The sequence below is a fragment of the Triticum aestivum genome, chromosome 3A, assembly GCF_018294505.1.
Source record: "Triticum aestivum cultivar Chinese Spring chromosome 3A, IWGSC CS RefSeq v2.1, whole genome shotgun sequence".
In the NCBI taxonomy this organism is placed as follows: domain Eukaryota; kingdom Viridiplantae; phylum Streptophyta; class Magnoliopsida; order Poales; family Poaceae; genus Triticum; species Triticum aestivum.
In genome coordinates, this window is record NC_057800.1 from 47,855,699 (window position 1) to 47,881,888 (window position 26,190).

At 47.0% G+C, this 26,190-nt stretch overlaps 1 protein-coding gene across 1 annotated transcript; it reads left to right on the top strand.

Annotated features, from left to right (window-relative positions):
- Nucleotides 1-18,789: 18,789 nt before the first annotated feature.
- Nucleotides 18,790-24,664, top strand: LOC123056738 (glutathione hydrolase 3). Its single transcript, XM_044480026.1, has 5 exons — nt 18,790-18,838; nt 19,860-20,395; nt 22,750-23,268; nt 23,355-23,590; nt 23,679-24,664. The coding sequence occupies exons 1-5, from the start codon at nt 18,790-18,792 to the stop codon at nt 24,334-24,336; spliced, it is 1,998 nt and encodes a 665-aa protein (XP_044335961.1). The 3' UTR covers nt 24,337-24,664.
- The last annotated feature ends 1,526 nt before the right edge of the window (nt 24,665-26,190 follow it).

A 26,190-nucleotide genomic window follows, 5' to 3' on the forward strand; every position in this document is an offset into this window, starting at 1 on the left:
GTTACACTTGAGCAAGAAAATAGCTTATTGAAGGGAATTATAGAGAAAGGAGTATACAAAAGCCTTGCCGGGAGTAAGCAATTCGAGGAAATTGTGCGCAAGCAAGGAATGCACTGGAAGAATCAAGGTGTTGGTTTTGAACGAAAGTTCAATGCCAATGGAGTTGAGTGGGAAGAAGATCAATACCCCAAGACAAAGTTTATTCCTCAACAAGAGAAGTATGATACTTCTTTCAAGGGGACACAAGCTCAAGATGATCTTCCACCACAAGACTACAAGCAAAAAGGCAAGGACAAGCTTCAAGAGGAAATTGACGCATTTGAAGAAGCTCCAAAGACCTTAGTCAAGTGGATTCCCAAGACTACTTCAAGTTCCACTTCATCAAGTACGACTACAACTCCAAGGATTCCCATCAAGATGATGTGGATCCACAAGAATAAGAACTAGAGAGTTCTTGAGGGTGACTCCGCCAACATACTTCACTCTTATCATTTTGGCAAAAACAAGTGCAATCAACTTCCACATCTTGCACTAGTTCAAGGAGTCACAAACCCTCTTGTTGGTAAGACAAGGGACAAGGTAACCTAAAAGTTTTCATGGACATCATCTTGTGTGTGCATCACTCTATGTCTATGGATATCCTTGTTTGTTCCTTGTGGGACTAACCCATGTAGGTATTGAAAGTGCAATTCACTCAAATGGATAGCTCCAAGTGATCTACATCAACATTGAGCATCCACATCTTCAACATCTACATGAAGTCATCATTGACAAAACCCAAGGTTAGTTCATCCCTCTTAGGGGGGATATCACATCTAGGGGGAGCTTTACTCTAAGACTTGAGCTAAAGCAACTCTAAAGATGTGAACACAACAATGCTTTATGTAAAAGTGGTAACCCCACTTGAGCTTAAACGATGAGTATGACCTATGATCAAGTGTTCTCACTTGACTCCTAAGTCAATATACTCATATATAGATGACCTAGTCATCGCAAATCGCTTGATAGATGCTAGAATTAGTTGTGCATGCCTTGTCACATATTTCATTTGCCATCTTATTGTGTGAGCATGCTGGTTGCATCTTTTACTCATTCGAGGACATCCACTTGTTGTTTTGATTGTTTGGTTTTATTTTTCTTCTGCCAAGTGGATGGACAAGAATGCCTAAGAACCTCCTCTAGCTATCTATGCTTTTCTCGTCTCAAACTCTATTCATGCTGCATCACAAAATTTGATCAAGTCAGATTCGAACCACTCTGTGTGAGGAGCGCTCGGAGTCCCCGATTCGTCATAGACTTAAACTTCCAAAACCTCTTTATGATTCTCGGTCTGACCGATACTCCACTTTCGGTCCTACCGAGATCATTAAGTTGATCTAGGTTTTCGATCTCGGTGCAACCGATTTGAACATTTCGGTCACACCGAGTTTCAGTAACTGCCTGCAGTTATGAATCTCGGTGTCACCGAATTGTTCCACTCGGTCACACCGACAGGGTCGGGCTATATATAGTCACGGGCAAAATTTGGAAATTTCTCCGAACCCCTTCGCCCGCGCGATAGCCTGCTCTGCCAACGTGGTCTCCGGATCGTCTTCTCGCCGCCAGCCGCCTCCAGTCGCTGGTCTCCGTCGCTGTCAACGGGAATTCTGCCCCGCCATTGCCGCCGTAGCGAGTCTCCGCCGAACTAGGGTATGGACTCGATCTTTGTGCTATTCCCCAATCTGATTCCTAGCACATTGTGATCATATTGATTCTAGCCACGTTTGATAAACTTCTATCCAGTCAATGAACTCATAGATTAGGTTTGATTCGAAAATTCTAGGTTTAGGTTTCCGCCGAAACCATCTCGGACCCACCGAGTTGAAAAACTCGGTCCCACTGATTTGTCTTATGCCATTGCACAAGTGAGACTCGGTCTGACCGAGAATTACTTATCGGTGTGACCGATTTTGGAACTCTTTGAAACCCTAGCAGTCTCGGTGCCACCGAACTGTGACTCGGTCCTACCGAGTTCACTAGTTTAGGTTCCAAAACTGCTTCGGTATCACCGAGTTTGAAAATCGGTAGATCCGAGATGATTTCAGTGGGAAACTAAAACTAAGTTTTTGGATCATTCTTTTGCAAAAATCTCTGCATTTTGTGATGCTCATCTTTTCTACCTCATCTATAAACTGTTCACAGGGTCAGCAGTCAGAGTGCAGCATGTCTGATCAAAGTGACAGCCAGAACATGTCAGAGCAGCAGGTGCACATGAGTGAGGGCACTAGTCCCTCCAGCTCTTCAGATGGGGCAGCAGGAGCACCCCTAGCAACTTGCCAAAAGCTCCCACCAGATAGAGGAAGAAGAGAACTTCTGATTCCAAAGATGAAGATTATGTGGCAGAGGAAGAGGCCACATTAAAGAGAGTTGAGCTAGCTCAAGGCACAAAGCCCGGGCTGAAAATCAAAAGGCCAGCAGGCAGGCAGCCCATGTCAAAGGCAAGAGCTTCAACTGAGAAGCCTGCACCTAAAGAGCCAGTTGCTGCTGAGGGAAAGAAAAGAAAGGAAAGGGTCAAGAAGACCGTAGCCAGAGTGCTACGAAAGGCTTCCATCATGGAAAAGGAAGAGGAAGAAGAGGTAGCTGCACCAGCACCCAAGGCACCCAAGCTGATGGGTGATGCCATAAGATCAGGGGCTACTGCATCTAAGCCCAAAGCTGCCTCCAAGCCAAAACCAAAGAGGAATACAAGGAGCATTCCTGCAGCTAAGAAGAACAAGGCCCCAGTGCCTGAGACTGTTGCTGAAGAAGAGGAAGAGAATGTTCTGAGAAAGCTCAAGCCCAAGATCCCAGACCACAACGATGCTCATCCTGTGGCTGAGGACATGAAGCTCAGGAGAGATTCAGGGCTGAGGAAGTGGAGAGAAGCAGATCTGTATGCTTCAAGGAGAAGGACTGCCGTGGATTACAGATTTCACACCAAGGAACAGCAGGACTTCTATGAGACAGTGCTGCTAGATAAGAAGCCCATTGTCTGTGACATGAGATGGGTCGACTGGACCTACATGAGGGAGAAGGAGGAGCACTACCCGGGAGTATATGACAGCTTTAGTGCTTGTGGAGTTGCTGACTTTGTTGGGCAGAAGCTCACAAAGTGGAACGAGGAACTGATCATGCAATTCTACTCCACGGCACACTTTTACCCAGATGGAAAGATCACATCGATGTCTGAGGGTACAAGGTACGAATCTACAGTGGCTAAGTGGGCACAGCTCATTAATGCCCCAGAGGAGCATGATGATGACTTGGACATATATGCCAAGAAGAAAATGGACCACAATTCCATGTCCAATATGTATAAGGAAATTCCAAATGAGGCACTTGACACTTTCAAATTTGGCTCAGTGCACTATCTTCTGTCAGGACTGCCAACCATCAATTGGATCTTGAGGCACACCTTGTTGCCCAAGTCAGGTGATCACAAGATGATCAAAGGCCATGCGATCAACTTGCTACATGTATTTGATGTGCCTCAGAAGTTCAAGGTGATGAGCCTCATAGTGGAAACTATCAAAAGGACTGCAGCAGATCAGAAGAGGAGTTGCGGATATGCCCCTCAGATCCAGGAGCTCATCAACTCTAAGATGGGCACAGGCATATACTTATTGGACAAGGAACACCTGCCCATCCGTCCAGATTTTGAGGATAACCAAGTGGTCATGACTGAGAATGAGCCATCATCAGTTCAAGCACAAGCAAAAAAGGAGAAGGCAAGAAAGGAGAAAGCTGCCAAGATGCCAACTCAAGAGGAGGCATCTGAGTATTTCTTGAAGACTAAACAAGAGCAGCTTGGTTACTTGATTGCATCCACGCTGAGGATTGAGCAAAGTCTGGCCACCCTCACTCAGAATCAGCAGAGCCTAGAGAGAATCATGGAACAGAAGTTCTATGACTTGGATGTCAAAGTAACGGAAGTTCATACTGCAGTGGAGCAGCTCCAAGATGATATGCAGGAGAGGAGAGGCAGGACTACCACTCATGTCTTTGCCAGAGTGCCACGAGGTCCGAGGTCGTCTGCCGTGCCAGTTGCTGACACAAGAGCCACCACCTCGGCACCAGCTACAGCCTCAGTTTCACCAGCTCCTGCATCTACTTCAGCTCCAACTCCAGCGTCTACTTCAGCGTCTACCGAAGCCTTCATCCTTGGAGTGATCCGGACTCCACCACCACCAGAAGATCAAGCCTGAGCGTCGCTCTAGTACTATGCATTTTCTAGGAACTTTTTGGTAACTTGTTGCCAAAGGGGGAGAAAAATGTATAGATCATAGGCTTCGAGAGAGAGAGTGTTGCTTTTCTCTCTTGCTTTATTTGGTGGTTCTTCAAACTTGTTTGCTTTTGAGTGCTTGAGATACTACGTCATTATTTGTGAGACATTGATGATCATGTGTTTGATCATAAGCTACACTTAATGTTTGCTTAATGCTATTATCTTATCTATCTTATGTGATCATTCACTATTCTTGGTGATGAGTGCATGTATTTCATTCTTATCATTTTAAGCGCTCCACCAAGATGTGTGTGACATGGAAGAGTAACCCATGACTCTAACTCCTTGTGCATTTGCAGTCCAAAGCAAATTTTAAATATGCACAAATTTAGGGGGAGCTCTTACTTATCACATACTTCTCAAAGCAACGATATATTTCATGCTTATTATCATTTGTCGAAGCTTTGATCTATATGTTGTCATCAATTACCAAAAAGGGGGAGATTTTATCCCTAGGTGGTTTTGGTAATTCATAACAACATATAGCTCATTGAGCTAATGCTATTCCAAGATAATTATTTCAGGAAAGCTCAATGATTGGCATGGCATGGATGTGAAAGTGGAACCCTCAAGGACAAAGGATTGGCTCAAGCTCAAAAGCTCAAGACTCTTCATTTTATATTTTAGTGATCCAAGATCACATTGAGTCTTTAGGAAAAGCCAATACTATCAAGGAGGGATAAGGTGTTGCTTAATGAGCCTCTTGCTTCATGTGCTTAGTGATATGCTCCAAAACCCTCAACTACTTTCCCATATCCACATATGACCAAAACCCTAAGCCAAACTCGGTCCTACCGATTCTTCCTATCCGGCGCCACCGAGTTTTCATTTGTCATAAGCCACTGCCAAACCCTAGCAATTCGGTCCTACCGATAGGGATCTCGGTCTCACCGAGATGGGATTGCAAACTCTCTGTTTCCCTTTCGTAACTTTTCGGTCTCACCGAAAGAGCGAATCGGTCCCACCGAGATTGCAATGTAAATTCAGTGTTTCCCCTTTGTAACTTTTCGGTCTCACCGAAAGAGCAAATCGGTCCCACCGAGTTTGCCTGACCAACTCTTTGGTTAGCTAATTACCAAATCCGGTCTCACCGAGTTTGTGTAATCGGTCTCACCGAGATTACGTTATGCCCAAACCCTAACCATATCGGTCCTACCGAGTTGCATGTCAGTCCCACCGAAAATCTCTAGCGGTCACTAGGTTTACATTTTCGGTCCGACCGAGTTTGTTGATTCGGTCCCACCGAGATTGGAAAACTGTGTGTAACGGTTGGATTTTGTGTGGAGGCTATATATAACCCTCCACCCCCTCTTCATTCGGAGAGAGAGCCATCAGAACACATACACCATTCCAACTCATATGTTCTGAGAGAGAACCACCTACTCATGTGTTGAGACCAAGACATTCCATTCCTACCATATGAATCTTGATCTCTAGCCTTCCCAAGTTGCTTTCCACTCAAATCTTCTTTCCACCAAATCCAAATCCTATGAGAGAGAGTTGAGTGTTGGGGAGACTATCATTTGAAGCACAAGAGCAAGGAGTTCATTACCTACACACCATTTGTTACTTCTTGGAGAGTGGTGTCTCCTAGATTGGCTAGGTGTCACTTGGGAGCCTCCGACAAGATTGTGGAGTTGAACCAAGGAGTTTGTAAGGGCAAGGAGATCGCCTACTTCGTGAAGATCTACCGCTAGTGAGGCAAGTCCTGTGTGGGCGATGGCCATGGTGGGATAGACAAGGTTGCTTCTTCGTGGACCCTTTGTCGGTGGTTGCTTCTTTGTGGACCCTTCGTGGGTGGAGCCCTGTGTGGACTCGCGCAACCGTTACCCTTGGGTGGAGCCCTGTGTGGACTCGCGCAACCGTTACCCTTTGTGGGTTGAAGTCTCCATCAACGTGGATGTAGGATAGCACCACCTATCCGAACCACGGGAAAAACATCCGTGTCTCCAATTGCGTTTGAATTCTCCAAACCCTTCCCTTTACATTCTTGCAAGTTGCATGCTTTACTTTCCGCTGCCAATATACTCTTTGCATGCTTGCTTGAATTATGTGATGATTGCTTGACTTATCTTAAAATAGCTAAAATCTGCCAAGAACTAAAATTGGGAAAAGGTTAAGTTTTTATTTGGTCAAGTAGTCTAATCACCCCCCCTCTAGACATACTTTCGATCCTTCACTAGGTTAGATGCTTTGTCGAGAGCAACTCTCGGAAAAAGTAGCCATTACCGAGAGCCGAGAGTCGACCCTCGGTAACCACTGCTCTAATTTTTCCCTTCTCTTTTTGTCTTTGTTTTGCACTATCTTTTTTGTATCTCATATTTCATATGCTTTTACGACCAAAGTTTATAAATTCCATGACTTTTGATGAATTATTTGAAAACTCAACTTTGAAGAGTGTAAAGTAATAAACATGAGAAGAAGCAGTTGTTGACCATGGCCTACCCCCTCTCTCGGTGCCGATCAACTTTCTAGACCGACACCGAGAGAGAACTTTAAAGAGTGTAACGTAATAAACATGAGAAGAAGCAGTCGTTGACCGTGGCCTACCCCCTCTCTTGGTGCCGGTCAACTTCCTAGACCGCCGGGGCCACCGGATAGCCTATGCATATACATGTGATGGCCTTCTTTGAGAGCACAAGAAGTTTCGAGGCCAACGGAGCAACAGGACCCGCACTTCCTGCACAAACCGGACACATTCCCTCTCGATACCCATAGACAATCTCGAAGAACGGGCCTAGACTTGGTCCGTAATCTCGCGATGACATGCACTAACACGGAGAAGCAGTTATTCACCATGGACTACACCCTCTCAGTGGCGAATAATGCCCTAGCCGCTGGGGCCATCGGATGGGTGCTCGATATAGAGACCGCCCGAGGGGGGAGGGCACCCCGGCATGCGTGTGGCCCATGCATATGCATGCAGGGGTGGTGTGCTATTTGAATGTGGAACGCACGTCCTTGACGTGACACGTGCCTCACAAACCACACACACGGGCGGGAACGTCGAGGACCGGCTGCGTCCGTCCCCGAGACAGAATCTCCGGTGGGTGATCACATGACAGAACGAGCCTAGACTTGGTCTGTCAACTCGCGATGACATGCACTAACACGAAGAAGCAATTATTCCTCGTGGCCTACCCCCTCTAGGTGTCGAACAACACCCTAGACCGCCGGGGCCACTAGAGGGGTGCCCGTCTCTAGAATAGGACGAGGCCCATCCGAAGAAGAAAACACAAGACGGTAATTATGATGTGCTAAGGTTGTTTTCCAAGCATGAAACAAAACAACAACAAAAGTTATAATACATATTATCGAGAATGGACAAGAAGGAAAGATATATAGCTAGGTTAGATGCTTTGTCGAGAGCAACTCTCGGAAAAGGTAGCCATTACCGAGAGTCGAGAGTCTACCCTCGGTAACCACTGCTCTAATTTTTTTCCCTTCTCTTTTTGTCTTTGTTTTGCACTATCTTTTTTGTATCTCATATTTCATATGCTTTTACGACCAAAGTTTATAAATTCCATGACTTTTTATGAATTATTTCAAAACTCAACTTTAAAGAGTGTAAAGTAATAAACATGAGAAGAAGCGGTTGTTGACCGTGGCCTACCCCCTCTCTCGGTGCCGGTGAACTTTCTAGACCGGCACCAAGAGAGAACTTTAAAGAGTGTAACGTAATAAACATGAGAAGAAGCAGTTGTTGACCATGGCCTACCCCCTCTCTCGGTGTCGGTCAACTTCCTAGACCATCGGGGCCACCGGATAGCCGATGCTTAGCCCATGCATATACATGTGATGGCCTTCTTTGAGAACACAAGAAGTTTCGAGGCCAACGGAGCAACAGGACCCGCACTTCCTGCACAAACCGGACACATTCCCTCTCGATACCCATAGACTATCTCGAAGAACGGGCCTAGACTTGGTCTGTCATCTCGCGATGACATGCACTAACACGGAGAAGCAGTTATTCTCCGTGGACTACACCCTCTCGGTGCCGAATAATGCCCTAGCCGTCGGGGCCACCGGATGGGTGCTCGATATAGAGACCTCCCGAGGGGGGGAGGGCACCCCTACATGCGTGTGGCCCATGCATATGCATGCAGGGGTTGTGTGCTATTTGAATAAGCAATGCACGTCCTTGACGTGACACGTGCCTCACAAACCACACACACGGGCGGGAACATCGAGGACCGGCTGTGTCCGTCCCCGAGACAGAATCTTCGGTGGGTGATCCCATGACAGAACGAGCCTAGACTTGGTCTGTAAACTCGCGATGACATGCACTAACACGGTAAAATCATGAGTTTTTACACGACGTGGGCACATGTGCTATAGGACTGATGGTAATTTTTCATATTTTTTGGTGATGGAGAAGTATCTCATAAACTTCCCTCTCCGTGGATTGCTCTTCGCATGGCTACGACTCTGGCCGGCGGCCTCCGGGGGCTAGCACATGCCGCCAAATCTTGCGTAGGTGACCTCTCACAAGTCTGGAAGTGTTGTGGCGGTTGCAAACGCCCGGCACGCGTCTTCGAGGTGTGCCCCCCTCACGGACGGCGCCGCCACCGGCACCTGGAGGGGGGAAACTGACGCATCGGGTCTACACGGATGGGGTCTTGCTGTGGCTATGGCCCGGATGTTGCTCCAAAGTGTTCCGATGGGCTGACCTAACACAACCGGGTGGAGAGTTCCACTGGTCAAAGCCCATCCGTGCAAAGTCAAAGGGCTAGATCCCGTGGTCAAACTTTATAGGGTTAGGCGGGACGGGGGCCCTGGGGGTAGCAATGCCACCGGAGCACCGCACCGGGCCCTCATACATGTCGTACGGTGTGGTGGCATGTCCGGAGAGACGGCACGTGTCTCCGGGGTGTGGCCCCCCTCACGGATGGGATCTTGTTGTGGCTTTGGCCTAGACTTGGTCTGTCATCTCGCGATGACATGCACTAACACGGAGAAGCAGTTATTCACCGTGTACTACACCCTCTCGGTGCCGATCAACGCCCTAGACTGTCGGGGCCACCGGAGGGGTGCCGGTCTCTAGAACCGGGCGAGGCCCATCATTTGAAAAAGAAAACACAAGACGGTAATTATGATGTGCTAAGGTTGTTTGCCAAGCATGGAAGAAAACAACAACAAAAAGTATAATACATATTATGGAGAATGCACAAGAAGGATGCTTTACCGAGAATCACCCTTGGAAAATGCCGCCATTGCCGAGTGCTGCTGGACGACCCTCGGTAAATTTTGTCGGTGCGGCTCTCGGAAAATCCCCGAGATCTAGGTTAAGACTTTTACCGAGTGTCGTTAAAAGTTGGCTCTCGGAAATGTTTCCCGCGGGGACTTATGCAAAATTTCCCCCTCGCGCACGCTCACTCCTCTCTTCTCTCTCTGTTTCTCTTGCCCCCGCCTCCTCTGTCCGCCCTCGCCCCATCCGGCGAGCTCTGCCGCCGCCGCCACCGGGAGTGCCTCCCCCGACCCCTCCACCTCCACCGAGCCCCCCCCCCCACCGCCACCTCCACCGAGCTCGTCCACCGCCACCATCTTGGCCAAGCTTCATCGAGCACCACCGGTGCTTCATCCCCTCCACTGAGCTCTACCTCGTCCGGCATCCACCTCCCCCGCCGCCCCCCTGCCCCATTGGTGAGCCCCCACTGTGGTCGTTTTTTTGAAATAAAAGGGGTTTCCCCCTCTCCATTACAACAAAAGGTGTATATATATGCATAGTGAATAATGTGTGTGAGTGTGTGCTTTGTATGTGTGTGTGTCGGTGAGTGATGTTGGTGTATGTGTGCATATATAATGAATGGTTTTTTTATATTTAGGTGTGTATATATTTGCATATATAATGAATGGTGTATGTGAGTGTGTGTGTGTGGGAGAGGGGTGCTATTGATGTGTGTGTGTGTGCATGTGTGAGTGAGTGTGTGATGTGTGTGTATGGATATGTGAGTGTGTTTGTGTGGGGGGTGTGAGTGAGTGTTATTGATGTTTGTGTGTTTGACATATGATTGAAACAACTTCATTCTTTATGCAGGTCATGCATCTATTTTGACAATAGAGAGAGTGAATTCCGTTGCACACTTCAAGGGTAATCTCTTCCCGTTCATGTGTAGGTTTTCATTATTTGTAGATCACCTAAATAGTCGCGTAACCTAGGTGTCTCCCGTTCGGAAGGGTTGTATCTATAAATATGCAAGTCTTTGCATATTTATAACCTCAACTCTTTCGAATTGTCCACGTTTTCCATGGACAACCCGAGGATGTGTAGGCGGGTCGTTTTCATGATGTACTTAGATCCGAGACAGAATTTTGACAGTGTCTCCTTGTTGTTCTGTAGATACACATCCTCTTGGCTTATTGATGAGACGTGTATTTGGAGAACAGCGGGGAGGTGCTGCCGAAATTTTGTCTCGGGTTGGAGTACGTCATGAAAGCGGACCCAGCCTACACATTCTCGGGTGGGATTAGGACCAATCTTTACCTATTACATAGCTTAGTGCATATCGTAAAACATGATGGAACCACTTGTTACATAAAAAAATTATGTGTGTGTTTCACTTTATATCAGAGGATGGAAGAATGTGAGTGGATGTACACCGGACATCCCAGCATGGAGGTTATGACCCCTGAGTGGAGGTCGAAGACCAATGATTTCCTGGAATTAGTATTTGCTGGAGAAACGCCAGTTCGTGGAATTTGGTGCCCATGCACGGAGTGTGATAACCATACTAAAAGAGATAAGATTACTATGAGTAAACACTTAGGCAAATGTGGGTTTACACCAGGCTATTACCGGTGGATCTTTCACGGTGAGACAGAACAGTCCAGGGCGGAGGTGGTGCGACAACGCACCAGCGAATATGATACTCGGATTGAAAACCTGTTAGATGACATCCGCCGTGCGGATCCGCGGGAGGACCCGAAATCCGAGGAGCCGCTGGAAAGCCCTGAAGAGTATCATGCAGCTTTGTTTGCGGCACAAAAACCCCCTTCACGCCCATACAGAGGTTACTCAACTAGATGGCATTGCACGCCTAATGGCCCTGAAGGCAAACCATAACATGGGCATAAATTGCTTCAATGAGTTATTATCAGTTATTGCTAGCATGTTGCCTAAAGAAAATATATTGCCAAAGAACATGTACGAGTCGAACAAAATCCTCGGTTCACTTAAGATGCCGTATGAGCAAATACATGCTTGTCCAAACGGATGCATGTTATTTAGAAATGAACATAAAGATACGAATTATTTTGTCAAGTGCAAATCCTCTAGGTATATTGAGGTAATAGATGATGATGGTAGCAAGAGGCAGCTCACAATTGCCGTCAATATCCTTTGGTATCTTTCATTCACAGAAAGGATCCAGAGGCTTTATATGACCAAGGAAACTGCCCAATATATGAGATGGGCCGCCGAAGGGAAGATGTACAACACAAAAAAGATGCAACATCCATGGGATGGTGAAGCATGGAAGAAATTTTTGAAATTCATAAGAAAACAAATGACTGGAAGAGTGTAGCTGTTGGGATAACAAACGACGGGTTCAATCCATATGGTTTGATGGCTGCCATATACAGTTGTTGGCCAGTATATGTTATCCCCCTGAATCTGCCCCCTGGCGTTTGCATGCAACGATATCACATGTTCCTGTAGGGGAACGTAGTAATTTCAAAATTTTCCTACGCACACGCAAGATCATGGTGATGCATAGCAACGAGAGGGGAGAATGTTGTCTACGTACCCTCGTAGACCGTTCGCGGAAGCGTTATATCAACGCGGTTGATGTAGTCGTACGTCTTCACGATCCGACCAATCCAAGTACCGAAAGCACGGCACCTCCGAGTTCTGCACACGTTCGGCTCGGTGACGTCCTCGCCTTCTCGATCCAGCAAGAGGGGCGAAGTAGTAGATGAGTTCCGGCAGCACGATGGCATGGTGACGGTGTTGGAGAAGAATAATCTTCGCAGGGCTTCGCCTAAGCACTACGAAAACTATGACGGAGGATAAACTAGAGGGGACGGGGTTGCCGGCACATGGCTTGGTGTTTCTTGATGTGTCTTTGGTGCTAGCCCTGCCCCTCTATTTATATGTTGAGCCCTGGGGTCAAAACTTGGAGTAAAAGCCTCCACAAAGTCGGTTTCACCCGAAAGGCAAGAGTCCTTCTCGGACTCCAGGGCCAGACGCCAGGGTTCCCGGCGTCTGGCCCCTGGACTCCGCAAAACTTCCTTTTGCGCTTTCCAAAAACCTTGTGGGTTTTCCCCTTTGGCCCAAATAAAGTGTTCTCGTACCCAAACATTTCGGGAAACATCCGGAACCCCTTCCGGTGAATTCCGGAACCCTTCCGGTGACCAAACACTATTATCCCATATATCAAACTTTATCTCCGGACCATTACGGAGTTCCTCGTCATGTCCGTGATCTCATCCCGGACTCCGAACAACATTCGGTCATCAACATACATAACTCATATAGTACTATATCGTCAATGAACGTTAAGCATGCAGACCCTACGGGTTCGAGAACTATGTAGACATGACCGAGACACCTCTCTGGTCAATAACCAATAGCGGGACCTGGATGCCCATATTGGCTCCTACATATTCTACGAAGATCTTTATCGGTCAGACCGCATAACAACATACGTTGTTCCCTTTGTCATCGGTATGTTACTTGCCCGAGATTCGATTGTCGGTATCTCAATACCTAGTTCAATCTCGTTACCGGCAAGTCTCTTTACTCGTTCCGTAATACATCATCTCACAACTAACTCATTAGTTGCAATGCTTGCAAGGCTTAAGTGATGTGCATTACCGAGAGGGCCCAGAGATACCTCTTCGACAATCGGAGTGACAAATCGTAATCTCGAAATACGCCAACCCAACAAGTACCTTTGGAGACACCTGTAGAGCACCTTTATAATCACCCAGTTACGTTGTGACGTTTGGTGGCACACAAAGTGTTCCTCCGGTAAATGGGAGTTGCATAATCTCATAGTCATAGGAACATGTATAAGTCATGAAGAAAGCAATAGCAACAAACTAAACGATCAAGTGTTAAGCTAACAGAATGGGTCAAGTCAATCACATCATTCTCCTAATGATGTGATCCCGTTAATCAAATGACAACTCATGTCTATGGTTTGGAAACTTAACCATCTTTGATCAACGAGCTAGTCAAGTAGAGGCATACTAGTGACACTTTGTTTGTCTATGTATTCACACATGTATTATGTTTTCGGTTAATACAATTCTAGCATGAATAATAAAAATTTATCATGAAATAAGGAAATAAATAATAACTTTATTATTGCCTCTAGGGCATATTTCCTTCAGTTCCTGACATTGATAATTCCAGGTCCTAACTATCCCAGGAAGCATATGAGTGTGTATATGGAGCCATTGGTGGACGACTTACTTGTTGCTTGGAACAACGGGGTCCGGACATACGATGTCGTTTCAAAGAAGCATTTCAATATGCATATCTGGTACCACACATCTCTACATGACCTACCAGCACGTGCGATATTTTGTGGCTGGTGTGTAAAGGGGAAGTGGCCTTGGCCAGTGTGTCGACAGCGTGTGACTTTCATTTGGCTAGCTAAGGGTCACAAGTATGTATGCTTTGACCAACATCGGCAGTTCCTTCGTCTTGATCACCCATACAGGAAAGACGCTATGAACTTCCAAAAAGGTGTTATTGTTGATGACCCGCCACCACCTATTATGACCGGTGCCCAGCTTAAGGATGAGTTAGATGCTCTCGAGGAAAAGGTCGATGGGAAAGGTTTTGTGGGATATGGAGAGACACACCAGTGGACTCACATTCCAATCTTATGGAGGCTCCCTTACTTTAAAGATCTTCTACTTTCACACAACATTGATGTAATGCACACTGAAAATAATATTGCGGAGGCCTTACTCGGCACGCTCCTCGACACCAAGAAGTCAAAGGATAACATTCAGGCTAGGATCGATCAAGCCAAACTATGCAACAGGCCAAAATTAAATTTGGTGCCTCGTGCAAAAGGTAATTCTTGGAAGAAGCCACCAGCCCCTTTCACCCCTTCAATGACCCAAAGGAAGGAAATTCTCCAATGGATTGTGAACAATTTGTACTTCCCTGATTGATATGCAGCTAATATCATGAGGGGAGTGAATATGGCTACAAAGCGAATAGGAGGCCTCAAGAGTCATGACTACCATGTATGGCTTGAGCGGATAATGCCTGTGATGATTCGAGGGTATGTCAGAGAGGATATTTGGCGAGTGCTGGCGGAGTTGAGCTACTTCTTCTGCCAGCTTTGTGCCAAAGAAATAGATTATGAAGTGGTTGCAAAGTTGGAGGAACAAGCACCTGAGTTGCTATGCAAGTTAGAGATGATATTTCCGCTAGGTTTCTTTAATCCGATGCAACATATGATCTTACATCTCGCGTATGAGGCTAGAATGGGAGGACATGTGCAGTTCCGATGGTAGTATGCACCTGAACGGGAGTTCAAGCATCTTCATGGGAAATGTAAGAATAAAGCCCGCATTGAAGCCTCCATAGCCGAGGCATACCTGAACGAGGAGGTGGCCACGACCACGACAAAGTACTATCATGACAGTATTCAGACTAGGTTAAATCCAGCTCCTCGTTACAATGAAGAACCCACCAGTAATGTTTCCGACCTTAGCCTCTTCGAAGGCCAAGGTGGCAAAGCAAGTGGACCGAAGCGCAAGAACTTTTCACCTACTGAGTGGTCGACTATTATGATCTATGTCTTGACCAACATGGAAGAAGTGAAACCGTACATAAAGTAAGTGTAGAACACCTTTATTGACAACTACTCACTAGTCTTGAGTTCTAACTCGAATTCTTCCTATTGCTAGGGAATTCCAGAACAAATTCTGGAAGCTACCACGGCCTCCTAGCGACGAAAAATCAGCAGACCTTCTTGAAGATACCAATGCTGATGGCGGTTTCATTTCTTGGTTCTCAAGAAAAGTAACTTTTCTAACTTTATGTTACTTCAAGTTGATCTTACTTGCCTGTAATGCTTCCACTAATGAACCAGACAATCTCCTATTAATCTTGTAGGCATACCAGGAGGTTGATATGGATGCCAAAGTGAGAGAAGTAGCCAAAGGTTTTGAATACGAGGCCAAGTCATTTAAGGCTTACGACATGAATGGGTATCGCCTCCACACTGATAAACACACGCGTGAGAGGCCCAACCGAAGGTCAATAAATAGTGTGGTCTATTGTCTAGGGACAGATGGACGTCACTACTATGGAACCATCGAAGAAATTTATGAGTTGTAGTATTGTGGTTTACAAGGAGTGAAGCCCATCGTATTCAGATGCAGCTGGCTCAATCCTGAGAAAGTGAGACGAACCCCTAGTATTGGCTTTGTCGAAGTTGAACGAGCATCAAAATATGCAGGAAATGATGTCTATATTATGGCTCAACAGGCTACACAAGTGTTTTTTCTCCCATACGCGTGCACATCTACGGAATATATCAATCTCTTGAAGTGGGATGTCGTGTACAAGGTACCCCGCGTATCAAGGTACCTACCCCAAACAAGGACGATTACCATATAAACCCTAACACATACGAGGGAGATTTCTTTCAAGAAGCAGACACTGACGAAGACGAAGATGATGCAAAGGAAGATGATGGTGTGCGATGATGAAAGCCCTGATCCAAATGTTGCACCTAATATTAACCCTTATTTCTAACAACTCCATGTAATCGTGTGAGAACTCTATGTATGTGTGTCACAACTCTATGTATTCGTGTGTGTAACAACTCTATGTATTCGTGTGTGCAACAACTCTATGTATTTGTGTGCGTAACAACTATATGTATTATTGTGACAATTCCATTTATTCTTCATATGTGATATATTTATTGTATTTACATCAAATTGTATCATTTGTACTAACTGGTTTGTTCTTCTTCGTATCAGGTGATTGAAACATGACAGGTAGCAAGAAGACTCCAAAGGAAAGTTTGAAAAAAGTGAATGATCTGTACAATGATCAACTTGCTCGACCGGTGGAAGCGGTGGCCACTCCTTCATCGGTTGCCACAACCACCAAGAAGGCCAAAGGATTGGTGGATCTAGACACCCGTCCGACAAAACGTGCGAAACAAGGTTGAGTACCACGCGGGGGAGGAGGAGGAGGCGGACAAGGAGGTGGACGAGGAGGGGGATTAGGTGAAGCAGGAGGAGGAGGCGGACGAGGAGGGGGACGAGGAGGGGGAGTAGGTGAGGTAGGAGGAGGTGGACGAGGAGGGGAGTAGGTGTGGCAGGATGAGGAGGCGGACGAGGAGGGGGAGTAGGTGAGGCAGGAGGAGGAGGCGGACGAAGAGGGGGACGAGGAGGGGGAGTATGTGAGGCAGGAGGAGGAGTACGTAAAGCAGCCCGGAGTAGAGCACCTCTTTCTTCTCCTCGACCCTCTGATGCAGTGCTTCATCGTGCTCAGGAGGAGGAAACAGAGGATTGGGATGAGGCGTGTGAGGAGGAGGACGAGGAGGATTTTGCGGAGGAGGTGGTGGAGGATGAGGAGGAGGAGGTGGTGGAGGACGCCGCCGCCGAGAGGAGGCTGGTTGTTCGTCGGGTTTCTGAGGGTGGGTATGGACCCTCACAGGTGACAGAGCACCACGAGGTGAGCGGTTCGCAATAGAGCGGTTCGACTATCATCACTACTTCCGGAGGGAAAGTGTGGCTGTGTGGTCCTTCAAAGCTTCCAAGACGTCCATATGTGCATAGAGACGTGTTGATTAAACCAATGGGAGAGAAGTAAGTGGTTATCTCGACTCATCCCATATAAATTGTACCTTTTGTCATTTCCTCACATATAATATGACTTCACTCTTCGAAATGCAGGAGCTTAGTAAAAGGTGGTGAGAGGCGTCTACCACGGTCGCCGAGTGGCATCATTGGGGGTCTTTGTAGGTTAAATTATCCTGGACTGGTCACTTTGCCGAACGGTATCATTGAGCCAGCTTGGTCATGGGATCACTACAAACTTGCACCGGATTTCCTGGATATGCGTCAGAGGGTTTATGATAACAGAGCCATGCGAGTGGTCAACGATTTCTGGGTAAGTCCTTTCAAACACCTAAATGTCAATACCAAAAGGTTTAAATTTGCCATAGTCATGATTTAACCCTTCTCACATGTATGCATGTTTGTAGGATTTCTATACATGTGTTAAGGGTCAGAAAGATCGTGCAAATGTGGTGGTCGAGAATATTGCCAAGAAACTAGTCCACGACATGCACTATGAGGAGCGCGTCCGGTTAGTGGTCAAGTATCACGCGGACTATCTCAACCATAGGATTTCCAAACAGGAGGCTCGATGGACGCATCTTTCACGGGACAATTACTTCAAGGCAAGTGACGATGGATGCTTGATATTCCCTACATTACCACAAAATTAGAATCCTTACTAAGATGTATTTGTTTAATTTACAAGTGATTCCTCGGTGCTGCACTGAGAAACGTCCGTGCTGGGAGAAAATCGTCGAACGGTGGACAGATCCAGGGTGGCAGGATGAACACAAAGTAATATCTGAACGGCGTAAGTTGATGGGGGGTCGAGGACACCGTCAAGGCAACCTCACCATCTCAGGTGTCATCTCAAAACATGTAGGCAACCACATCCTTTTCATCATGTTCTCTTTCATTTGTGAGCATTCCCTTGATTGTTTGGATCGCTTTCTTTTGCAGAAAGAAGACACTGACAAGGATATCACTTACTTCGAGGCATGGACCATCAAACATACCAAAGACGACAAGGACAAGGACCCTCTCCACCCGGAGAGGGACTGGATCAGCTCTAAAGCCCGGTCAGATGGAGAGAACTACACCAAAAAATTGAAGGAGACGTACGGGCCTGACGCTGATCCTCATGTGCTACCGTTTGACCCTCTTGTGGCCATTGCCGTGGCAGGCGGTAGACCGAATGGCCGGATGGCGGCCACCTCTCGACCTTCCCTCGACTCCCCGTGCATCCCCCTCCCTCCGCCGCCGCTGGCAATGTCGTTGGGCGAAGGCCCCGTGGCGCGGCGGCGGAGGACCTCCTCTGGCGTCCTGAGATCTGAGGCGGCGGCGGCCTAATTTGGATCTTCCTCCTGACGAGGATGGCGGGCAGCGGCGGCCGGGGCGCGACGGGGGGCTTGGTGGCAGCCGGCGGGAGTAGTACGAGATGGCGGCAGCGGCGGCCGGGGCGCGACCCAGGCTCGATCTAGGACCTTTGGATCTAGGCGAGCGGCTGCTGTTATGTCCTCAAACTGGCATCTCATCGGATTCAGCGACGGCTTGCTGAAGCACTCCGGGTCTGCATCGCATCACGAGGATTGTGGCGGTGGTGGTCATCTCCTACGTCGGAGGTGGTCAACCTGAGACTGGATGATCGGATCTCGAGATCAGTAATCTAGTCCCGGCTGCGAGTCGGGGAGACATAGTTCCCGGTGAAAACCGAGCCGATGGCGGATGATGGCGGCGTTCTGCGCCGTTACCTTGATGAAGGCATCGGTCTGTAACTGCTGTCGACCCACTCGTGCTGCTCCTGGGGAAACCCTATGATCTGGTTTTCCGGATTGGATGATGGCGGCACTGCGGTGTCGTTTCTCTCTGGGGAGCATCATATGTGGAGCAGAGTTGGAAGTCAGAGGTAGGAGGTGGGAGCCGCTTCATCTTGCACAGAGCTTCGGTGGAGATGTAAAGTCATGCCTGGCTGACATGTGTTACGCTTTTGTCATGCCTGGTCGGCAGGTGCTACGCATGACAGATCTTCCAAAAACTTCAAACTGTGTCGGCTGGTGGTACTTTGCGGCATGGTGCTGAGGTGTACCGACGACGACCGCGACATGCTAAGCAGTTCGCACGTAGGGAGGTGGTGACGTTGGGCGCCGTGGTGGTGTCGACGGCAGCTAGACCGGGCAAGGATGATGCGTCAGTACAGCTTTGAAGATGGAGTGGTGGCAGTTGACGGCGACGGCCTCTGAAAGTGCGCCGGACCGGTGTGTGCCCCATACCCGGCAAGTGGCTGGGTTGGGGTCTCAGGTCTTAAATGTTAGGCTTGGCTGCGAGGTCTATGGTATTAGGCCCGGATTATCAACATCCCTTTATCAACTGGATAGAAGTAGCGACAGATGTTGCCTAGACGGTGACTTCAGACTTACTGTTGTATTTCTTTGTACGGTCTTTTATGAATAATTAATAAAGTGGTTGCATGCATCGTCTAAATGCAGAGGCCGGGGTCCTCCTTCTGAAGAAAAAAAAACATCATACCCATCAGCTGCTTTCCCCATTGTCACGACGCAAATTAAGCTTCCTTACAAGTTGGATAGATTTAGCCAGGGCCAAACCAGTACGCATAGATCATTCTTCTTCTTCTGTGCACACAAGTTGTGCAAACGAGATGGAGCTATGCCAGACAGATTGCAATTTGCTTAAATAAATAGAGTAATACAAGTCGCGAAACTGCTCCCTACAAGTTGTTTGCGAAAAGTTGGCAATATAGTATATGAAAAGGATCACTCCAGCTAAACAGAGCACTCCCGCAGCAAGCACTGTCAGATCTCACCATCCGAAGAATCTGCTCCTCCCTGCCACCTTCTCTGTTGGCCATCCATGGAAGCTCCGGCCATGGCTGCACCGCGAGGCGCCCTGCAGAGCCCGCTCCTCGGCGACGACACGACGGTGTCGCTGGACGCGACCCCGCGCCGCCGTTCCTGCGCTGCGCTGGCCATCGCAGTGGCCCTGCTCGCCCTGGCCGGCGTCCTGCTGCTGCTCCTGGGCCCCGGCGCTGAGACCGACCGTAGTGTGAGGCTGGGCCGGCACGAGGTGGTGTCCGGGGCGGGCGCGGTGGCTGCCGACGACGGACGGTGCTCGGAGGTGGGGGCCGCGGCGCTGCGTGCCGGCGGGCACGCGGTGGACGCAGCCGTGGCGACGGCGCTCTGCCTGGGCGTGGTGCACCCAATGTCGAGCGGCATCGGCGGTGGCGCGTTCATCGTGGTGAGGGACGCGGCCTCCGGCGATGCCGTCGCCTTCGACGCCCGCGAGACCGCGCCGGCCGCGGCCACGCCGGTACGTTATATTATCCTAGTACGTCGGTTACGCTTATACCAACTCTTATGAGCTGCAAGACAGAAAAGAAAAACAGTTCCTCTTTTCTTCAGTGCGTCGGTTACGCTTATACCTATGACTTGTGGGACCCAGCAGGCAGGCACTCCGTATTATTCTGCAATTTTCACTCGCGCTATTTAGGCGATATTTTAAGAACCAGTGTTCGTTAGGCAAATGTATTGCTACCGTAGCTCGCACTAATCGTAGTGATGGCTTAGACATGTGGTATGTGAAAGCAAATAACAGCGATAAAATACATTTAGTTAGTATGATTATGAGCGGCATGTTAGGCCCTGTTTGATTCATAAGTCCTAGTATTTTTTCTAGTCCCAATTAAAAAGTCTCTAGTACCTAAAAAGTTCCTTTCTATTTGTTTCTAGAGACTAAAAAGTCCCTAGTCCGAGGTTATTAAATGACCATATTGCCCCTAGTATATAGAAAAATAACAATCAAACAACACGATGGGATGGCGGGTCATTGAATGTATGGAGGGACATTGTTAGAAAAGTCTCAAAAAGTCCCAAAAAAGACTCTCCTTGAGAGTCTTCTTCATTTAGTCCCAAATGCCTAGTTTAGTCCCTAAAAGTCCCTCCCGTTTGGTAAAAAAGTCTCTAAGAGGGATTTTTTCTAGTCCCTACACCAAAAAGTCCCTGAAAACAAACACCCCCTTAGTTGATCGAGTTGACAGTATTTTTCATCACTATTTCGGCTTCAGATTCTCTTGTAAGGGTAGATTAATACCATTAGTTGTATCATTGATCTCGTGCCTCAGTCGAAACAATAGAAAAAGCCGCATCTCGTGCCTCACGAGTAATACAAAGGCACTAACATGGTCTCATGCGTATAACCATGAAGTAAGAGAACATTATCTCAAAATATTTAAAGTAAGAGAACATTAGCCTTTGTGGATGTCCACCGACTCCATTTCAAAAGTAAAGTGTACTTAGCAACTACTCCCTCTGTAAACTAATATAAAAGTGTTTAGATAATTAAAATAGTAATCCAAACGCTCTTATATTAATTTACGGAGGGAGTATCATATGAGATGGCCAAGTGTCCATATATTTTTCCTCGTGCATTTGCGAAATATCACTTGCATGAATTTTAGTTTTGGATCAGTCAATTCCTGCTTGTGTGTAGTTTGAAGGCTGAGAAAGGACACCGTTGTGTGACCTCTCGCTATGACCTCGCTGGGGATGGGGACCATGCGGCTCCCCCCAGACAAAGATGAGGGTTGACCGGTGCGGGTGAGGGGGTATTTCGTTTGCACTGTCGCTCAAATTAGATAGTCGGTGAGCACTCGATGGCGACACCACGACCGGCGGAGGCCAGAGCGAGTGTTGATAGGTGTGGGCGATTAATTTTTCGATTGCACCGAGTAATTAAATTATATACAATGTGATCAAAACATTAACGAAAATGTTAAAAATCTAACGTCAAATTTTTAGGCATGACAAATCTGACGTTTTTCATGCTATTTTATATTGGTTGCAAATTTAGATTTCAAGCACGGCAATTTCCTGGCCAAAAATAAACTGAGACGGATTTGTCGTTCTCGCCAACTAAACTTGCGATCCTCTGCGAATATAATTTGCCATAAAAAATGTTCGATTTTTCATGGTCAAAAATCTGACGTCAGGTCTGTAGTGAAGTCCAATATTAATTAGGGTCCACTTTGAAGAGTGAGGAAATGATTTTGGATGATCTTCTGAATGAAATGTAAAAGTAAATGTGTTACATGTAGTGAAAAAAGATATTTATTTTACGTTCCGTATGAATTTCTTGGTCTTATTTATTTTCACTTGAATAAAAGAATCTTGATGCCCGATAATTTGTGACCATGCATTGTATATTTAACTACTGTAATACAGTAATTTTCTTGTGTTAAAAAATACAGTAATTTTGATGTTGTGAATTAACATGGTGCATCTAAAACAAATAAATAATAGAGCCATGTATTTTGTTTTTAATTATACTTCCTACAATTTTCAAATATAGGTTTGTTTATTGAAAAGTCAAACCTGTATTGGTTTGACCAGTAAACCAAGTTTATAATCACCCGGAAAAAAATCCAAGTTTATAAGAAAAAATACCAATAAATTAGTACCATTATATTAGTTATATGGAATATATCTTGATATTTTTATTTGCTTAGTGCTGTAAATTTCAATTATTTTTTATAAATTTAGTCTAACATAGAAAGGTTGAAATTAAAGAAAATAATACTCCACATATTGTGGAAAGGAGGGAGTAATAGATTGTTCACTTGCTCGTGGTTAACCGCACTGTTTATGTACAACCTGTATGTAAACCAGACTATGTACGCCGCCGACCCGATGTCCAAGTTCAAGGGCGCGCTTGCCATGGGCGTCCCCGGGGAGCTCGCGGGCCTCCATGCCGCGTGGTCGAGCTACGGGCGTCTGCCGTGGAACTCCCTCTTCGTGCCGGCGATCAAGCTCGCGCGCGACGGCTACACCGTCGTGCCCTACGTCGCCAACGCGCTCAAGGCAGTGGAGGCCAACGTGCTTGCCGACCCCGGCCTGCGTGCCGTGTTCGCGCCGGAGGGGCAGGTCCTGGGCGCCGGCGCACTCTGTCGCAACCCGGCGCTCGCGGACACGCTGGAGGCCGTGGCGGAGCACGGCATCTCGGTGCTCTACGGTGGCGCCGTCGGGGAGAGGCTCGTGGAGGACGTGAGGAGAGGTGGAGGGGTGGTGACGATGGATGATCTGAACGGGTATAGGGTGGAGGCCAGCGCCGCCTTGCGTGCCGACGCCATGGGGTTCACCTTCCTTGGCATGCCGCCGCCGTCCAGCGGCACCGTCGGAATGGCACTGGTACGTCCCTTGCAGTCCATGGCTCGATCAGTTGAGCTTATTCATTTAGCGATTATTGTTATGACGTTGATTTGATGTGCATGCAGGTATTGAACATCTTGGGTGGGTACAAGTCGGCGGACTTTCTCAAAGGATTTTTAGGCGTGCACCGGCTGATCGAGGCGGTTAAGCACATGCTGGCCGTCCGGATGAACCTCGGCGACCCTGGCTTCGTCAACGCCGCTGGGATCGTCTCCAAGATGCTGTCGCCGGTGTTCGCCGATAAGGTCCGGCAAAGGATCGCCGACAACACCACTTTCCCTCCGGCCTACTACCTCCCAAAGTAAGTGCTCCGTTCGAATATGTCCCTGTCGGTCATCATCAATACGCATGCTTCCTTTCAAATGACAAACTCTATGTACGTGTGTCAGGTGGAGCCAGCTGCGTGACAATGGCACGAGCCACCTGTGCGTGGTGGACGGCGACCGGAATGCAGTGGCGATGACAACGACGGTGAACTACTACTTCGGCGCACAGGTCCTCTCGCCGTCCACCGGCATCGTGCTCAACAACGAGATGGACGACTTTTCGGTGCCGTCATCGTACCCGACCCCCCACCACCTCCCACCGGCGCCGGCCAACTTCATCGCGGGGGGAAAGCGGCCGCTCTCATCGATGACACCGACGATCATCCTCAAGGATGGGCAGCTGGCTGGCGTGGTGGGCGCAAGTGGCGGCACCAACATCATCGCGGCGGTGACACAGGTTTTCCTAAACCACTTCGTCCTCGGGATGAACCCTCTCGCTGCCGTGCAGAGCCCAAGGGTGTACCATAGTCTCGTGCCGAATGTTGTGCGGTACGAGGACGAGACAGTGGTCGATGGCGAGGTCATCGAGCTCAAAGCAGAGGCGAGGGAGTTTTTGCGGAGGAGGGGTCATGTGCTCAAGGGCACTGTGTGGTCAGCCGTGTGCCAGATGATAGTGCAAGACTTGCAGGCGCCAGTGTCAAGCGGCAGCGAGAACGTCTTCCACGGGATGCTGACGGCCGTGAGCGATCCAAGGAAAGACGGTAGCCCTGCCGGAGTATGATGAAAACAATTGGGTGCAACGTCTTAATCAATGTTTAATAAACGGAAAGGCTATCTGGCGAACCTTCCTCGGGTGGGCGACTGTGGCAAACAGCCTCCCTACCTTCACACGGTTCTCAACGCAGGGGCATTGCCATGTCAAATAAATGGAGGCATTCGCTATCTGCCGATTCATGGCGAACTCTTGTTTTTTATTTCAAAAATGTGTAACAGAAGCCAGGTAGGTTTCGAAGGCATGACCTCTTGCCAGATTGTTGGGCTTTTTGTCACCAGGCTAGAGGGGGTCATGAACATTCATGTTAAAACTAATTTTTATGTATAACTTGGCATTTTTAAGCCTCTTTGTTTATTAATTTGTTCGAAAATCTTGATTTTTACTACTTTCTCACAGGGCAGTTTATTATTAATAGAATGACATTTTTATTATAAGAGGATGGCAACTTCGTTATTAAGAGGATGACATTTTTATTATTGAGAGGATGGCATTTTTATTTTTAGTGGCAAGGCGGTTTTGTTAATAAGAGCATGGCACTTATTTAATAGTATGATGACATTTTTATTATTTCGATGATGGCATTTTTACATTAAATGATGGCATTTTTAGTAGTGAGAGGGTGGCATTTTTTATTTTACTGGCATGGCAATTGTATTAACAAGAGCATGTCATGTTTATTTATAATAGGAATGCACTTTTATTATTGCGAGGATGTCATTTTCATTATTTAAGAGGATGCCCTTTTTAATATTGAGAGGTGGCATTTTTTTAATGCCACTTCTTTTGCACACAAGATTTTTGGGTGATGACTAGGAATATGACAACTGTTGTAGAATTTTTTCATTTTCTAATTTTTGTTCATGGCATTTTCTAAAAAAACTTTTTAATGGGCCTTTGGCCAATTGGGTGGGGGTGGCCCTGCCCCACCCCCACCGTCGGAGCATGATGGGGGTGAGCGATCCAAGCAAAGACGGTAGCCCTGCCGGAGTATGATGGAAACCATTGCGTGCAATGTCTTAATCAATGTTTATTAAACGGAAAAGCTATCTGTGAACCTTGCTCGGGTGGGCGGCCCTGGCAAACAGCCTCCCCACCTTCACACAGATCTTGACGCAGGGGCATTGCCACATCAAATGACTAGATGCGTTCATTGTCTGCCGATTCATGAAGAACTCTCATTTTCCCTCAAAAAATGTGTAACCCACGAGCCGGGTAGGTTTCGAAGGCATGACCTCTTTGCCAGATTGTGGGCATTTTTTCACTAGGCTAGAGAGAGGTGTCGTGAACATTCATGTTAAAACTAAGAGGCTTAAAACTAATTTTTTTATATATGACATGGAATTTTTTGAAACCTCTTTGTTTTTTTAATTTGTTAGAAAATCCTGATTTTTTTACTTTCTAATAGGGCAATTTTTTATTAGTAGAATGGCATTTTTATTATAAGAGGATTGCAACTTCGTCAATAAAGAGGAAGCCATTTTTTTATTGAGAGGATGGCATTTTTATGTTTAGTGGCATGGGCATTTTTGTTAATAAGAGCATGGCACTTTATTAATAATATGATGACATTTTTGTTATTGTGATGATATCGTTTTTACATTAAGATGATGCCATTTTTAATAGTGAGAGGATAACATTTTTAATTTTACTGGCATGGCAGTTATATTAACAAGAGCATGTCACATTTATTTATAATAGGAATGCACTTTAATTATTGTGAGGATGTCATTTTCATTATTTAACGGGATGGCCTTTTACTATTGAGGGGTGAAACTTTTTTAATGCCACTTTTTTTTGCACACAAGATTTTTTGGTGATGACTAGGAATGTGGCAACTTTTGTGGCATTTGTTCATTTTCT

Excerpts from the sequence above, each read along its gene's own strand:
- LOC123056738 (XM_044480026.1), top strand. The coding sequence starts at position 18,790 with ATGGCGGATGATGGCGGCGTTCTGCGCCGTTACCTTGATGAAGGCATC. Across the intron at positions 18,839-19,859 it reads TTACCTTGATGAAGGCATCG|AGCACTCCCGCAGCAAGCAC; the intron begins GTCTGTAACTGC and ends CCAGCTAAACAG. Across the intron at positions 23,591-23,678 it reads CCGGCCTACTACCTCCCAAA|GTGGAGCCAGCTGCGTGACA; the intron begins GTAAGTGCTCCG and ends TACGTGTGTCAG.